The sequence below is a fragment of the Malus domestica genome, chromosome 07, assembly GCF_042453785.1.
Source record: "Malus domestica chromosome 07, GDT2T_hap1".
NCBI lineage: Eukaryota > Viridiplantae > Streptophyta > Magnoliopsida > Rosales > Rosaceae > Malus > Malus domestica.
The window spans coordinates 13,887,082-13,904,131 of NC_091667.1; the positions used below are offsets into that span (position 1 = coordinate 13,887,082).

A 17,050-nucleotide genomic window follows, 5' to 3' on the forward strand; every position below is an offset into this window, starting at 1 on the left:
TTTCTCCTCCAAGGAATACAAGTCCTAATAGGAAAACATAACTATAATCAAATATAATATAGAATTTACACAACCACACTTAAATAAAAAGTTTATAACAATAACTGATTTATAAGGCTATGAAAGGAAAATGAATTGTCAATTTTTAGGCTAATTAAATACCTAGTTTCAATTATCACTTAACACTACACTTTAATGATATTCCTCTTCACTTGACATCAATAAGAAACAAGCACATTAATCAACATTTATTAATAATCAAATAATCTACAACCACATCATTTAGTTTGTAAATTTGGTTTAAGAAATTAATCTACCTAAGCATTATCCTTGCTCTAATTTTTTTACCAGCAATAGTAACTGTTCCACCATTACACACTGCAACACTGTCACTATTCATCATTACTCTGTAAAAAGAAGCAAAAGAGAGACACATCCAACGGTGTGAAATTAACATAACCAATACAGCAGAGAAGAAATACAAGCCCCTCCACAAAATTGGGAACCTCACCAATCAACCAGAAAAATGGCACCAAAAAATTAACCATAATTAAGTGTCATCTATTTAATACTTTGTGACGGTCGTGTAGAAGACTCTCTCTCCAAGCCAAAAGAGTATATACCAACTTTCTAAAGGTTTACAGATCCATGCCCCTATCGCTCTGCAAATGATTTCACTTACTCATGCTATCAGCTGTCCAATTTCATGCACAAACTCAATACAGTGGCGCCCGGTGTGGAGTCCCCTTCCTCCGGTTCATCAACCGGGCTGAGATTTCCGACACAGGTAAAAAAACCGGTCGACAAGCAGCCGGATATGCGGCCATGTTACTTCTCTTTTTCCTCACAATTTCGGTCGTGGCAGTGCAGGCCAAGGCCAAACAACTCACCTCGCCACACCCATAAGACCCAGACGAGGTTCGGGTTGAACCGGCCGGTTTGAGAACCGAGTCAGGTGTCATCAGACCGTCGTCTAAACCGGATTCAGGTAAAGCCATGAACTTGCACTCGCGGAGATACTTGGAAAGGCCACCTTCTGTTCTTATAACGTGATCAATCTGAAAAAACGAAAAATGAGAGAGACCCAAGTGAGATAAACTGGAAAATCGAAAAGGGTTTCTGAGAAAATTGAGAAAGAATGAGAAATCAGAGACCCGAGAGAAAATAATTGAAAATTTGTTGGGTTTTTTCTGGGTGAGAAAACCTTGCAGTGGAGGGAGCAGAAGAGATATGGGTCTTGCAGGTTTCTGTCACAGGTGCTGCAGACGTTGCCGGAGCCTCTGCAATTCTTTGTTGGCCTCTGGTTTAAAAATACCACTTTTGCACTGTTGGTTATGTATGACTGTAGAGAGAGAAAGTGTGGCCCTTTGAGAATATGCTCACAAACACACAGAATTTCAGAAGACAAAAAAAAGGGATTTTTTGGAATCAGAATTGAACTCAAGCATGGTTGTTCTGTTGTTTCAAAACCTATTGAGCAAAGCAGTCCAATTTTTCAGCAAGCAGAAAAGAAACTAAAAACTTTTGCCTTTTGGGCATAAAAAAACCCCAACTTTTTTTCCTTTTACTTTTTTGAGATGACAACTTGTGAACCAACCAAATCCATATATATTATGTGTATATAGTGGATGATGATCTGCTTGAAGAAATAAAGAAACCCAGAAAGTTAAATTAAGCTGAAAAGTAGGCAAATATATTCTCACTTGAATAGAAGAACAGTCGAATAACTTGGCAGCATCATCCAACCTTATGACATCGTTGTACACATACCTCCTTATCTGAAAATTCTCAACAAAAAAGAAAGAAGAAATTAAGCATGAAAAATCAAAGCTATTGAGGGTAATTTTTATTTAAGTAGTGAAATTTTGAAGGAAAATTCAAAATTTAAAGAATTATTACCTGCAAAAGTCGGTGAGAGGTATGGGGGTTGAGGCAGTGAGGGCAGAGGCTGATGCAACAGTCCAGACAGTAGACGTTCTTCTCGTTCTTCTTTGCCTCCTCGTGAATTATGCAAGCGTTGAAGAATTTCTCAGTCAGCAGGACCTCCAGCCAGTGAGGAAGAAGATTTGCAGGACCAAACTATGAACACAAATAAATTTTAAAAAAAATGGAAGGAAAATTTAACTAGTTTCCCAACACAAACACAGAGAGTTACGAATTAAAGTTGGCGAATTTAGGGTCAGTGAGAAAAACCCACCATTTTTTCCGTTTTTGTTGAGAGAGAGAGAGAGGATGTGTGACAATTGCGTTCAGGGAGTAGTAGCCCTCATCGTAGAGAGAGAAAACTTGGACATCGAGAGAGAGGGAGGGAGAAACGGCGCCTGGCAAATACTGATACACAAGTATCTCCCCTTACCAATGAGAGAACAAAGGAGAGAGAAGAGAGGGTTGGCAACATTTATTGAGGTGGTACGTAAAGTTTTTCAAGAAAATTTCTATTATTTTTCTTTTGTATTCAAGCCATGTTCTAATTTAACTAACCCTAAACATGTTGTCGTCTATTTGTAATTATACTGAAAAAAACTCGAAATGTGCTGTCTTAATCCAATTATTATTTTTTTTTTCAAAAAGAGATAAAATAGTAGCTTCGTCGCAACTGTCTACTTTTATGGAGACAAAAAAAATAGAATCATTTTAGTATTTTCTTGACTATCATCGTACAATTCACTAACATCAAAAATCAAACTCACGACGTGACGTGTAAAATATAAAGTTAAAATTCGTTTCTAATCACTAAGCCACTCCTTAATGATTGTCGTAACCCAATATTATGGATAAATACAAAAACATTGATTTAGTGCGTAAATTGTAATTTTCTTATATTAATGACAAAACCGAAATTATAAATAACATTTTATTTTGAGGAATGAAAGCCTAGATGATACGTTTGAAAATAAAGTTGAGTGTATAAGTGTTTTACAAGTAAAACAAAAAATGCGAAAGAAAAAAAAAGATTTAGTGGAAATTGGGAAATCAAAAAATCAAAACTTTCCCCTTCTATTCTATGAGTATTGCTGTTTACTAGGAGCCCATGTCCCGATAACCCTTAAACCCTAACCAAATGCTTCTTTATTACGGTCGGATCGTTGGTGCTCTCTCTCTCTCTCTCTCTCTCTCTGAGTCATCACTGTGCTAAGTGCTAAATGACAAGAAAAGAAACAGTGGCCTTTCTCAGTTCTCGGTGGAAAAGGGGTAAAAAAAATTATTTACAGAGAGAACAGGTTCATCTTCTTAAAGAAATGTATCCTTTTACTGTGTATTGATCTAATAATACATGAGTAATGTTATTCATTTTATGTTTTTGTACTATATTTTCATACCATTTTATATAGCATTTGATGTAAATAATCACATCATTTGAATTAATCCGATTTTTAAATTTAGTTCATTATTTAATAAACTAATAATTAAAAAAACTCGTTAATTAAAGAATGATTATGGTATACGAGGAGTCTTTCTTCTTCTTTTTCTTGGGTTTTGCAAATTTTTTAAATAATATGACTGTCCACATCAAATGCCATCTAAGATAGTATAAAAATGTGATATAAAAACATAATATAAATAACATTACTCATAATACATTGCATTGTCTATCTAATTTTTTTGTATGTAATTACAACGTATTATTGGAACGTCATGTGAGAAATTTTATAACAATAGAGTCATAATTTGGTTCAAAAAACCCTTCATTTGATAATTTCGTTTGGTTACACTCGTTTTGTCAATTTCTGTCAAAGTTTGACATTTTATATTACACACAAAAGTGTCGCACACAAGATATAAGAGAAGGATGACAAATGAAAGAAAGAAGAAAAACTACGAATAGTTATACGATGTACATGGGGTCAAACAAAAGAAGCACAGATTGTAAGTCAGTGTTTTTAATCCTTTCAATGACAGCAGCAGCGTCTAAAATTAAATATACATTGGAGTTATGAAATTATAGGGGTCATAAGTAGCCAATAACCACAAGTTAGCTCACATAAAAATTCTTAATTTCAGTATGACATTTTTACCCACCTTTTCTACATTCGATATTTTTAAGTAACTATTTTTGTGTGATTTGTGGAGAAAAACTGAGTCTTTGACGTTCGGTTTGCACGAGGAATGCAAAAACATTTTCATGTTAAGGCAGTAGCCCATATTTTTACCATTTTGTTGGCGGCAGAAGCCTGAACATTATTTTTTACTAAATAATAGATTTATTAGATTAAAAAGATAATATGATTCGAACCCACGTAAAATACAAGAGTAACACTTATCTTCATTACTGTAATGGATGACCACTTGCATATTGCTTTGTTAGAAACGGAAAATGCCAGTGTAAAAGCATGCCAGTCTGCTAGTTAAATTTGTCCAAATTTTGGTCAAAGCTACTTAGTAATTGTTTTTTTTATGAGGAGAGAGGCAATATAAATGAAGATTAATGTTTCGTGGACAATTTGTCTGCACAAAAAGGTGTGTAGAATCAATCTATACCATTGATTCTGCATTAACAAACAATAATATGTGGTTTTGTTGACCACTGTCGGAAAGAGTTGGAATAACATGTAACATAATTTCATAATTAAGATGTTAGTAGAAAATTTTCAAAATGACTGTCTGATTATGAAAGCTCTCACATCGAATAGAATCACAATCGTCTTTGTAACCAGAAGATTAAAACCGATTCTTTGTTACTTTGTCGAGGGTAAACTCGAATATGGTGGCATCAAGGGAAGCCATAACTCGTATGTCATAAGCGATTTCTTCGCTAACATGTATACAACATGCCCACGAACGCATTTGCATCTGTATTCACCTTGTGTTGGTTGAGTTTACAGTTAGGAAGCATAGCATTATCCTTTTGCTGTTTTGGAAAATATTAAAAATAAACTAAATTGTTGTTAACACTCTAAAATAATGGTCATGATCATAAACCGTTTCATTCTTTCTTTCTTTTTTCTTAATACAAATGAGTGCATGATAACTATTTGAAAACTCCCAAAAAGGTAAAGAACAAATTTCTATAGCTTTTTAGAGATTGTTAATCAGATGTGAGTTCGGCAAACCGAACCAATCACCGAGTCGAAACAAAAAAAAGTTCATACATCATGTAATAAGTAGCTTATACTATTGTTAATCTCTCTTGTTTGTGATTTTGGGTTTTGTATCCTGACGTTAGGTGAAGTCAAAGGCTTCAAGTTCAAGCTCAAGCTTAACGATACAAATTAGCTCTCCTACGTACTCTCTATTTTTTATCGAAATAAAACTTCATTAAACATAAAACCCTACACAAACAAAGTAATATAGAAAATAGAAGACATGTCCAAAAATGAGAGTTGTACCCAAGACAAAACAAATGGTCCGCACAAATTTAGTTATGTAGGAATTAAAAGAAAAAACAACAGTAAAACCCTAACCTCCAACAGCAAATCACCAGTCACCACACCGCTACCTCCGCGAAGGAGGACACCGCCCCAAACCTAAGGAAAAAAAACCTCGAACCGAAAGCTAAATCTTAAAGTATTGCACATAATCAATCCACTAAGAACTATAGCCTTCACAGCCACACCTGGAAAAGGTGTCACAAAATGTAATAGGAGGAGGGGGATTAGCTCTCCTACTCAAAGGAAGTGATTTTTCCAAAGAACCAATTTTTAGGTTTGATAGATGGGTTTAAATTTTACAATATGTGTAGAAAATAAATCGAAACTAAATTAAGAGGAAATCATTTTGGTTTTAATTTTTATGATACAGAATTACAGACAAAGGAAATAAGCATAGGTACACATATGCTGGGCCGGGGCGCAGCTGCCTGTGAGAATCTGAGTTGCAGACAAAGAGGGTGGCAATGCCACCTTAACCGTGACGCATTGTCATCAGCAGCTTTATTAGCCTTTAGGCCACTGCTACTGCCGTTGCCAAAACACAGCAGCCCAACTTTTGGTCAGTCAGCGTCTTGAGATGCATATAGCTTAAATAGCAACGGCATTGCAGCATTTAATACCACAGCATATCATATCCCATAAAACCGGCACCCCAAGATCTCCTCCTTTATTACTGAATTGACTAAAGTTAATGGGTTTCATCAAATCACATGAGACTAATTGTACATGAATTTGTACTCCTGACCAAAAAAAAAAAATTATATATATATGTAAGTTTTTGTATTCGAGTTGTTGTTTTTGCAGTTATGATAACAAGACTCTTATTTTGTAGACATGTTTCTTGCATTTATAAATTGTGAAGTATTATGTCCAAAGCTCAAAAATGTTGAATTTGTAACTAGTTTATTTTCTTATCCCTTAGCGTAAAATATCGTCATCTTAAAAAAAATTTAAGTCAGGATAAGTACCCTAACCTTTTAGAACATTTCAAATAACTACGTAATGTTTTAAAAATTAAACTTTTGTTAGGTTCACAAACGTAAGTTGTGACATGGACAAATGTTAAAGTAGGTTTTAATTCTCAAGTCATCTGTAGAGTTTTGAATCTCCAAATCTGCGGAGTTTAGGTAAGCAAGTTTACAATTTAGCTTGGATAAAGGGGTTGATTTAGAGAATTAGACTCCAAAGACAACTATTAGTGCAAACCAACTTTTGTATTTGTCCACATTATCATTTAATGTTAGTAACGTAATCACTTAACATTGGTTGTGACCAATTTAAAATTAACACAAAAGATTAGGTAGTTATCTGTACTTAATCTTAAAAAAAAATTGCAAAATCACTACTTTGTTTTGGTCAACAAATTTGTATGAGTACAAATTATGGGATTCTATATAAAAAAAAATGAACTTTAACGAAAAACTCCCGGTACTGTTCACTTTAACGAAAAATCATATTTTTACACTAAAAAGTCAATCCTAATACTATTCACTTTACCCTTTATTTTATTCTTATCATTAAAACTCAAATCATTTTTATTAGTTTTCCTAAAAAAAAATGCATAAACTTACCCTATTTGATTATACACAAACAAATTACTACTCGTATAAATGGAAAAGTTTGCAACATGCTTTATTACTTTTCGTTTGAAATTAAAGCCTCACGAGTACCCAAACTGTGGATTTGGATCCCATCAAGATCTAAATTCTGGAATTCTAGAAATCCTCACATCTTAGTAATTCATCTTACATTATGCAGTCATAAATTATTTGATTTTTTTTATTTAAAATTAATCACAAATAGTACATGACGAAAACTGACTGCATGATATATATAAACGGTTAAGATATGAAGATCTTTAGGATCCCTACAAAATGAATCCGGAGAAAATCCTCTTTCTCGAAACTGCTGCTATGAGAGTGAATGAAGAAAGATATATATTTTCAGGACAAAATAAAAAGGCCCAAAAGGGTAAGGCAGGGTTACTCGGTGGTTTGAATTTAAGGGCGTCTTGTTTGTTTGAAAATAAATAAATAAATGGACAGTATTTCTGAGTAAAGGGTCACAGATTCAAGAAATGATGATCATGAACTTTGGATGCATGAGCTGGCTAAACTTGTTTAATTGGGTGAGTTTGTTGTCTAATAGAACTATATTATATTTTTTATTTTATAGAAGCGATATTGGCGTTAGAGTAATGCTCTTAAACTGAATTACAAGTTTTTTTATATCATTTTCTTGGATTAATTTTCACAAAGGGTAAATGGGAAAATATAAACTTAATGTTTTAGTACACATGTTAAAATTTGAATAAAAATGGTACGTAGGAGAAGACAACTAAGTAGGATACATGAATTTAATGACTCTAATTAGGATACTTACCATGATTTTTTATTTTATTTTATAACTTTTAGAATAGTAGTATTCTTATAGCAATTGTGGATCATGAATCATGATAGCTTTCGGAAGTCCTACGCTATTTTTTATTTTTATTTTTTTGTTGTTGGTTCATGTACAACTTTAATGAGTCTAAATATAGCTATCATGTTAACTAACTATCTATTCATCTAGTAATATTTCTTTTTTCAATATTTTAAATGATGACTTTTAGAATTTCTATGCTAATGTTTATTATGGCTTATCCATGTATAACTTTATTGACTCCAAATCTATGTCAGTATAGTTATCATGCCAACTAATTGTTGTTCAAATAATATTTATCTTCTCAATGTTAAAATATGCTACAAAGTTCAAAAGGTAAAGAAGTATTACCTTCATGTATCGGGGTTCAAAGAATTATTATGGAGGTTGTATCCTACTAGTATTTTCTTTCACAAAATTTTTGTTCTCTCCTAATGAAGTTTGCGTACAATGTGAATTTAAGCAATCTCTCGTCCTAAGCACATTACTGTATATGTATTACCTTTTTGTTATGAGTTTTCTAATTTGATCAACTTGAATACTTTTCAAGCGATAATCGACACTAATTTAATTTAAATTACATAAAGAGATTTAAATTCAAGTGCGAAGAGAAGTACACAGTTCCAACCATGACTAAGCTCAAGTCTAGAAGAAAGAAATTAGTCACAAAAAGTTTATCTCCTCCACAACATCAGTAGCGTGTGGTGGTTTTGGAAATGATCATAAGTCTCCGCTACAAACATAGTTAACTGAGATGTTCTGTTGGGTTTCTTATAATATGGGGTCATTTGGCAACAATTTTTTAACATGGGAAAATATTTTATGTTCATGAGAAGACATTTTATGTAGAATTATCATAGAAAGAGGCCATAAGTTCACTCCCAATAATATTGATATTGTCCCTAATTTCGTAATTACCATCTACATAATCCGTTAAGTGTTGGGTTTTATCACAAAAAACTTCGGTATATTAGTTGGAGTGAGGTTATGATATTTAAACTTTTCTTTCTTCCTTTCTCTAGGAGATGTGGGATTTTAACACGCTCCTTCACATGGGACCCAATTAATGGGTCACACATGAGAGATCCACACATCGGCGACCACGTGGAGCCAATGGGACTCACTCTACACGTGGGGCCAAGGGGACCCACCGATCATGTGGAAGTACGTACAGGCTCGCTTCCTAATTATGATAGCACCCGAACAATCTGTCAGGTGTGAGATTTTATCACAAAAATCTTAGTATTAATTTAGGTAGGTTTAAGATATTTAAACTCTTCTTTCTTCCTTTCTCTAGCCGATGTGGGATTTCAACATTTCATTGTAACCAAAGGTAGACATTTCACTATTAATTCGTTCGACTACAACTCTAAGATTAAATATATGTTCTTGCGACAAACATGATGATGATGTATGTAACTAATTTGTGACAAAAATCCTATTGAAAATGATGATAAATTCAACGGCACTGATCAATTTGAAACGTGATGGACGAATCTGATGAACATAAACATGAAGAACCGTTTGTAATAAAAATATTTTGTAATATGACATTCAGTACTACAGTCTGGTGATATTTTTCTTCACTTGGAAGTGAGATGTCAGAGTTCGAATTTTGTGGATGGCAAATTCGATAACAGATTAGGCTGCACGTAGTGTGGCTTTACCGAACTTTCCTTCTCTTAGTGTAAAAATATCGATGTACTAAAAAAAAAACTTTTGTAATACAACGTATATGTGCACAATTGAACGTACTTCATTATGTCTGTTTCAAATTCAATTTGTGAGTCATTCGTACAAGCTCCACCCAAGGAAGTAAAAGAAAAATCTTTGTAAACCCCAAATGAGAACCAATTAACATTCACCCAAAAAAATTGTAATGGACTCAAAATTAAATGATGGTTTAGAGTGTTTATTCTTGCATCTAATGTTCTATGCGTCTCTGTCATCCAATATCGCTTTCATCGAAAAGAAAAAATAACCAAAAGAATTAGGCCAATCATAGTAATTTTTTCCCCAATTTAATATATTGCAAAGCCCTCACTTAGTACTACGGTCTAGTGATATTCATCTTCAAAACAAAACAAAAAAAATCATTGCAAAGCCACCAAAAACAAAGAGCTCAAAACTAAGTTCATCGTAAGATTTTAACCATAGCTAATTTTAACCAAAGGTGAATTTTATGCACATCCTAAGACCAGCTAAGACCGGTCAAGCAAGAGAGGAGAAATACAAAAAAACCACTGCATAATTGCATTTGTAAGATTTAGAGGGGCCTACAGATGTGAAGCAAAACAAATAGAAGGACAATATAGGACATCGAAATAGAAATATACATTCATGCATGCATAATAACCAAAACAACAGACAATACAAAAGTTGCAAGTTGTAGCAAAACCAAAACTCGAAACATATAAATTGCTTACAACAGGTGCCCAGCAGGATATCTGTTTCTGAAATGTCATCACGGACACAGATAGAGACAAAATGTTTGCTCAGGGAAGATATACAGATGTTGTTATCCCATGCAAAAGTAAACATCAACCTGAAAGCTAGGGTTTAGGTTCATAAATGTTTTGACATACCAGACAAATTCAAACCCCCCAATCTCCGGCAGTCCACAAGATCTGAAACCAATTTCTAGCTGGTTTATCGTTCTCAAAGCAAGTGCCACATGCATACTCGTATACCAACCATTAACCTTATGTTTTCCCATCGAATTTTTTTATTTGGACAAACGATAAAGGATGGTGGATTTAGCCTCACAATAGGCTAGTAATACCGTGGTTCAAATTCGTTTTTAACGAGAATTGAACCTAAGACCTCTCATTTACAAGTGAAGATGAATACTATTAGATCGTAGTACTAACTGACTATCCCATCGAAAATTAGAACTATAATCCGATAGGATTGTGACTCACAATCCTTGTGACAAATAATTGGCGTAGAATTATATTCATTATGCAATTATCCGACTGTCAATCTAAGTATGGAATATAATGTTATCAGATTGGCATTATGATCAAAAAATAAAGTGTCTTGCATGTCAAAGTGTTCAGTAAAAGAACAATAGAGTAAAAGGGATTTAGATAGTTTGAAAACGTAAGGTTACCATAATATGAGTAATGAACGTCATATTATCAGACTGCCAATCTTGTCAAAAGTCAATGAGAAATTGACATGTCAGACTATATACCAAGAGGAACGATAATAGAGCACCTTCAATTGTAGGATAAAATCCACAAATAACTAAATATATTAGCTTCACTTTCTCAGTGATCTCGAAGTTAAGTTGTACATAGTTGTCTTCATCACATTGACAAGCTTTACTTTCCTTACCTTGAGAGGCTCTGATCTGATCATATTTTCCCTAGTCCTTAAGAAAGATAGCCTTCCAAGCATTATGATGAGCGCCTGATGGAATGCAAGAGAGTTTCTGTCATTGTCTTCGCAAGACAGCGCCTCGGACATCTCTCTAAAGTCGTAAGCACGCGGTGCACTCTCGTCCTTCATAACAATGGAGTTGCTGCAATGATCAACAACATCATTGTTGAGGGAGTTGTGTGCTAAACGTAGGGCCTTTGATACCTTGGTGAAGTCGTAGCAGGAACCAACCTCATGCTGCCTAATGGATTGATCAGTACTATAAGAAGATCGTCCCTTAGGTTGTGGCTTCATAGGTTGGGCCTTCGTATATAGGACTTGGATTGTCTGCCCCTCCCATTTCGGTGCTCTCCTCGTGCCCTTCTGTTTGTGTGGCCACGGTTAAGCCACGTCAACATTTTATATTACTATTTCTTTTTGTTTTATTATTTTTATAAAAAAATAATATAAAATGTTGACGTGGTTTAACCGTGACCACACAAAACAGGAAGGCACGGAGAGGGCACCGAAATGGGAGGGCACCGAAATGGGAGGGCAGACAATCCAAGTCCTCGTATATATAGTAACACTCAATCGACTTCACAAGTGAAGTGTCTAAGGTTCTAAAAGACGTTAAACGCTAGTTGGGCAGGGTGAAGCCTAGAGCCTAGGCGGCTAGGCGGGGGCTTAGGCTGACTAGACGGATTTAAGTAAATTTATTATATATTGTATAAATAAGTGCATATTTATACTTAAGAAAACACATAATTGTACTGGGATACATAAATTACGAAATAAAACGATATATAGATTATAAGGTATTAGAATATATTGAAAATATGGGGAACAATCATATAATGAGTCTTCATCCAAGCATTAAACAAGTCTCTTATATTTTATTGACAAAATAAAATGCAACTGAAAGTTATGAATTTTCTGTCTAAATGAGAGTCACAACCTAGGCGGGTGCCTGGACAAGTTTAGGTGGATCTAGGCATATTTTCTTAAGTGGATCTAGGCATATTTTCTTAAATTTCAAACGCTCAAAGACTAATCAGAACGATGATCATCCGCCTAGCACCTAGTCAGAGATTTTTAGAACAATGCAAGTGCCAACCCTACTAAAAGTTAAAAAAAAAAAATGAAAATACTAAATTAGATTGACAAAAATTGAAAAATCCAGTATCCATGATCACAAAATTTAGCGTAACTAGCTAGATGCAAAAGAAGGAAATAGGAGTGGAGGAATCACTTCTCTATATATGCTCCAATATAATAGGTGTACAATTAAAGCGTAAAATACCAAAATACCCTAGTGTGTGTCACGCGCCGGGCCTGAAGTTGTTAGTGAATCTCGAGTTCGAAGCACGAGGTAAAAATTAAATTAAAAGAAAGAAAAAAAAAATAAGGGTGAATATAATTCGTCTAAACATAAATCTTTTACAAGGCTACGAGAAATAATAAAAATTCAAGCCTCCTATTTAATTCGAAATCATCCCACCTTCCCCTCTTGGATAGCCTAGTTTGTAAACTTGCAAGATTTAGTTAACGTGAGCTTAAAAAGCTAGGATATTATACCTTCATAAATACAATTTACAAAAGTATATTATCAATATACAATCAAAACAGATATATAAATATACGTATGAATGCACAATAACCATTCTTTCACTCATTATCCCAAACCCAAAATACCATTTCCTTTTTGCTAGTACCTTGCCTAACTCCCTTTCTCCAATCTCGAATTATCCTGATTTAATGTGCACTTTGCGGCTGACCTTAAACCTAGTACCTACTAAGAGCTAGACTTAGACTATCTCCAACGGATATGTCAAATTTTGAACATAAAATTTAAATTTTGACAGCTTATGTGGCACTTTGACATCTTTTAAAGTTTTGTTCTCCAACCGATATGTCAAACTAAATTATTATTTTATTATTTTATAAAATAAATTATTAAATAAATTAAAATTTAATAAAGGACATTTAAAGTTTAATCAGTAATCTGTTCACCTTCTTTAATTGAAAAAAAAAAGAAAAAAGTAGGATAATTGCATCAGTCAACTCAACATTAATTATAACAAATGATTAAACTAATTAAAAATTAATAAAATACATTTAATAATTAATAAAAAAAAACATTTGAAGCTGCTGTTAAATTTGACAACAACCTCTTTAGCTACCAATCCATGTCATCGCCACATAAGATTTGGCACTTCAGTTGGAGAATATTAGTGTGGTCTTTTTTTACTGTTATAACTGATATGTATATTTTGGCATCTCATTTGGAGATGCTCTAAACTACACAAAAGTCTTCCTTATGTATTACCATTTCCCTTTTCTTCTTCACAAGATTCTCAATTCGAGGTAATCATTTGAATGTTTAACAAATGAATGAAAGACATACATTTATCAATCCATCCAAGTAGTCGCATAAGCAATGAGTTTAATTATGAATCCAACCAAAATAATATGTATAATCAGATAAGAAAAGAAAAACAAATTATAAGGTTTTCCAAGCACTCCCTACCTTGTTTTAAAATCTACAATGTAACTCTTCATCTCTGCCACTCTAATCAAGCTTCAGCTCGTAACCAGATGACTAGCAGGAACGACTAGTCATCCAATATAAAAGTTATAATTACTGCTTCAGTTGCCTAGTACAAACGACTAGTCATCCAGTTTATAAATTCCAGACTTCTAGTATAAATATTTTTATTACATTTAGTAGTAGACAAACAGTTTGGAACACCAACTCAAAAATCTTTTCTTTCAAATTGTCTTAACAGAGACCTCCCTCATATATCAAAGGGAACAAGTTTAGCTCCCTATTTATAATAGCAACTACTAGACTTAGGAACCAAGTAACTTTATAATAAAATACAATCATTTTTAACTTATTGGATGAGGATGACGACTAACTCAAGATAAACATCTATTCAAGTTGATCGGAGCAATTGCTTCTTGAAAGTCAGAAATATGTCCTTCCATTGTAGCAAATGCCTCCTGAAAGTCAGGAACCTCCATTTTCATATCTTCCAGTTCATCCACTTGAGCAAAGTTTGATTCAAACTTCTTACGATGAGAATGATAGTCAGCTACGATCTTGGTGGGGAGCTCACCAAACACGGAAACAGTGGTCCTTTGCACCACATTGGTAGCACATGTTTGCATCCATGGTGTTGGGTGCTTTGCTATTATTCTTGAAGTTCTAGGCCTTGGGAGCGATGTTAGAACATTTCAGGGCTCGATTTCCTCTGTTGGATGGGCCTTGATTCTATAGACCTTGGTGGGACAACTTCTGGTTGCTCTTACCATGCTTAGAATAGTGGTTCAGGCATTGATTCTTGCTAGTGTGTGCTTCAGGCACAACGGTTGAGCCAGTAGATTGAGCTTGATAATTCTTCATCAACATCTGATTCTGTAAAACAAACATCAAATCCAAAAACTTAGTGAACTTCTGCACCCTATATTGTTGTTGCAGGACAATATTGGTCGCAAAGAAGGTCAAATAGATCTTCTCCAGGAGATCATCTTCAGTTAAGTCCTCGTTACAAAACTTGAGAAGTGATCGGATTCGACAAATTAAACTTCAATTATAGTATTCATTCATGGACTTAAAGTTCTGGAAGCCCAAATGTTGCCAATTGGGTCTTGCTTTAGGCAAGAAGATGTCTTTTTGGTGATGAAAACGATATGCCAAAATGACTGATAAAGATCATGGATCTTCCTTAGTGAGGTACTTGGTTTGCAGTACGTCGTGCATATGTCTTCGAATGAAGATCATGGTGGTAGCTTTTTCAGCTTCGCAAACCGGGTTGTCCATCTTAGCTTCAATGGTTGCTCTAAGGCTCTTAGCGGTGAGGTGGAGTTTCACATGTTGAACTTACTTGAGGTATTTTTTTCTAGAGACCTCTAAAGCGGCAAAGTCAAGTTTTGTTCAAATTTGACATATCCTTATCACAAAATAAATGGACAAGATTGTGGGTAGTGCAATGAAGACAAAATTTATCAATCCATTCACATAAGAGTAGGACATTCGGGTTCTATTAGACATGTATTGGTATAAATTAATGTGAAAAATTTTGGGTTTTCATGGGTGTAATATTTTAAGAAAACTTCGGGTTTTCAAGCTTCTTATTCGAAAAGTTTAGGTTTGAAAAGTTTATGAACTTAAAGTTCATAGGTTCCAGCAAAGCTAACATAATGTAAATAATGTAAATAGAAAAATATGCAACAAATAAATGCATATAAGTCTTCAGGGCCTGCAATAGTAATTTAATTACTTATTGGACTCCGGGCCAATTTTTGAAACTGGCAAAAATAATAACCCAATATTGCCTAAAAAAACCAGCAGTGAAAATTGGTGGTCCATAGTTGAACCAAAGTCCACATAGGGCTGTAAAAACAAAAATAGAAGCACAAAGGCCCAAGCTCAAATCTAGGCTAGGTTGGTGCATAGGCCGAGCAAAAGCAGAAGGCTACAGGCCTTCTGGGCTTTGCTGGAACCAGGTCTACACGAGATAGATGGCAGGAGGCCCACAAGGGGCTGGTTTGAGCAAAAGGCATTTGGGCCTCTGCAGGGGAGGCAGAAGCAATTTTTTTTCGCGGGTCGAGGGTAACCAAAGCCCAAAGTGGGCTCGGGCTGGAATCCAAAACACCCCAGCAGTTGTTGAATGTATTCGCTTGAGAAAAAGATCGGCGTGGCCGCTGCAGACATTTGTGTTATGGGTCAGGAAGCCTCGGGCTGAGTTCGTGAGGTGTTGGTTCGTTGAACAACTAACAGTGCGTGACGGAGGAGTGACCTAAATGTTGGAGAAGGAGAAATCCATGGGATTCAATCTTGAATTCCACACAAATTTGATGAAATTCTTCTAAAATTTCAATGAATTCAACCCGAAAATCACGACAGCAGGTCGTGGATTTCAAGAAAAAGCACAGCAAAGCCGTGGTCTCGGCTTCAAGCAAGGCTAGGGTTTCAGGGGTTTGGGGGTGGCGTTAATGGATTTGAGTTCTATATTTTGTAAATAAGTGCTTATTTACATTTCAAAAAAAAAAAAAAAAAAAAAAAACTATACTTGTACGGATAATAAAAAAATGATAAAATGCAAAAATAGAAATAGAATAATACACAAAGTACATGTATCCAACAAGTTCAATATTAAAAAAACAGTAAGCATATAATCATAATGAGAAGCATTCTTAGATGATAGACTAATTTCTTCTTGATCGTGATTCTTACATTGGATTGGACATAGACTAAATTATTTAACCTTGTTGTATCCAGTTTATTTCTTTTCTTTGTATATCGTAGACATCGAATTTCGGTGAAATAAATGTTGATCAATAGTTACAATTTCAACATTCACGTGTCACATAAATTTTACACATAGCAAGTGACTCAACGAAAAATCGAGAATCATCAGAAAAGTCATCAAACAGGACACGTGTCAACACATGGCATAAACGATTTATTTCATCTGCATATTATATTCAAAATTAGGCCTTGGAAATTTCTATAAATAAAAGGCTAATTCATTCATTTGGGGGGACAAATTCATAACCAATTCACATTACACCAAAACCCTGAAGCTCTGAAACTCTAAAGCTCCCAAGCAAATCCCGAAGGATCAAGGAAGCTTTCTTCGTTCTTCGTCAACTTAACCTTCAAGATTAAGCCCCAACGGCCCTTCGAAGGAACTTCCACCAATTCAAGATCAAGCCCCGACGACCCTTGAAGAAAGTGTTCATCGTTCATCATCCGTTCATCCTAAGATCAAGCCCCAACGACCCTTTGGATCAACAACATCAACAAATCCACACATCCAACCATTCTTCAAGATCAAGCCTAAAAGCCTTGAAGATCCGTTCATCCAACCGTCCTTCAAGATCAAGCC

General features: G+C 34.6%; 1 protein-coding gene across 1 annotated transcript; it reads right to left on the minus strand.

Annotated features, from left to right (window-relative positions):
- Nucleotides 1-371: 371 nt before the first annotated feature.
- LOC114826033 (protein RGF1 INDUCIBLE TRANSCRIPTION FACTOR 1-like) lies at nt 372-2,368 on the minus strand. Its single transcript, XM_070825225.1, has 5 exons — nt 2,198-2,368; nt 1,900-2,079; nt 1,704-1,778; nt 1,205-1,342; nt 372-1,058 (listed from the first exon to the last, which is right to left on the minus strand). The coding sequence occupies exons 1-5, from the start codon at nt 2,198-2,200 to the stop codon at nt 717-719; spliced, it is 738 nt and encodes a 245-aa protein (XP_070681326.1). The 5' UTR covers nt 2,201-2,368; the 3' UTR covers nt 372-716.
- Nucleotides 2,369-17,050: the final 14,682 nt, after the last annotated feature.

Excerpts from the sequence above, each read along its gene's own strand:
- LOC114826033 (XM_070825225.1), bottom strand. Across the intron at positions 1,779-1,899 it reads CCTCTCACCGACTTTTGCAG|ATAAGGAGGTATGTGTACAA; the intron begins GTAATAATTCTT and ends GAGAATTTTCAG. Across the intron at positions 1,343-1,703 it reads TCGACTGTTCTTCTATTCAA|TCATACATAACCAACAGTGC; the intron begins GTGAGAATATAT and ends CTCTCTCTACAG.